The sequence below is a fragment of the Cicer arietinum genome, chromosome 5, assembly GCF_000331145.2.
Source record: "Cicer arietinum cultivar CDC Frontier isolate Library 1 chromosome 5, Cicar.CDCFrontier_v2.0, whole genome shotgun sequence".
Taxonomy (NCBI): domain Eukaryota; kingdom Viridiplantae; phylum Streptophyta; class Magnoliopsida; order Fabales; family Fabaceae; genus Cicer; species Cicer arietinum.
In genome coordinates, this window is record NC_021164.2 from 61,161,051 (window position 1) to 61,162,210 (window position 1,160).

The 1,160-nt window shown below is 40.9% G+C and overlaps 1 protein-coding gene across 1 annotated transcript; it reads left to right on the forward strand.

Annotated features, from left to right (window-relative positions):
- Window positions 1-446: 446 nt before the first annotated feature.
- Window positions 447-1,160, forward strand: LOC101501288 (uncharacterized). Its single transcript, XM_004500607.3, has one exon. The coding sequence runs from the start codon at window positions 447-449 to the stop codon at window positions 1,158-1,160; it is 714 nt and encodes a 237-aa protein (XP_004500664.1).

A 1,160-nucleotide genomic window follows, 5' to 3' on the forward strand; every position in this document is an offset into this window, starting at 1 on the left:
ACAATTTGGTGATAATGAGTATTTCATGTAGTTGTGAATACATGAAATCCAAATTCACCCTACTACATTTCTATTTTTACATAATAAAGTAAAAAAATAATAATTAATAATATAATCATGTAAGTGTGTAAATAAATAATAATATTAACTATTAATTTAATGATTTATAGTTAATTATAGTTAATACTATTTGTTTTATTCTCTAAAATACATTAACCAATTGAGAGAGACTTAATGTATATCCCTTTACTCTATCGTTCTCGCCTTGCACCACGTACCCCTTATGCACGTGTATATATCCCACGCTTTCTTCATCTTCCACTTCCATTACGTTAATAATTTTATCTGTAACACATTTCCATCAAATTTCTTTATATCCGTTTCTCTTTACACAAATACAAACGCATGGTAAGGTAAGCGTTCTGTCAGCGCGCAAAAACTCCAAAATGGACAGAATATTGTTAAGGTTTCGACCCATCGCTCCCAAGCCCGGAACCACCACCGCCGATACCTTTTTAAAATCCGGCGAATCCACAAAAAAACACTCCAAATATAACTTCGCCAAAAAACGCTGCAACCGTCGTAGGAAAACTGTTCCTCCGCCGGCGGTTACTCTCTCGCTTCTACCTGAAACTCCAGATCCGACATATCCTATTTCTCCCGAAGCAAATAGCAGAAACGAACTTCTTCCTGATGCTCCGGTATGGCTGGGTTTCGAGAGTGAAGGTCATACTGCCGCATCGGAGAAGGTGGATCCTGCGGTGGTAGCGTTAGGTTCAGTTGTGACGGTTGAGTGCGTGACGGACACGTGGATACAGGGAGATGAAGCATGTGAGTGGTTGTTGGGAAGTAAAGACGAAGAGGAGAGGAAGATGAAACTAGAGAAGGACACGTGTCCGGTATTTATATCAGACGGTTACGGGAGAGTGACGTGGAGGAATAGTGCGTATAAGGAAATAGTGGGAGAGGGTGGGGTTTGGTTAGCGAAGGTTCCGTATCCGTACAGTTATTGCAAAGGGTTGACGTGCAGGGTGCGAGTGAAATACGCGTGTGGGAAAGAGAGAACGGTTCCATGTGATGCGTGGAGAATGGATAGTGGTGATTTTGCATGGAGATTAGATGTTACTGCAGCTCTCACATTAAGTATCTTCCCTTTCTAA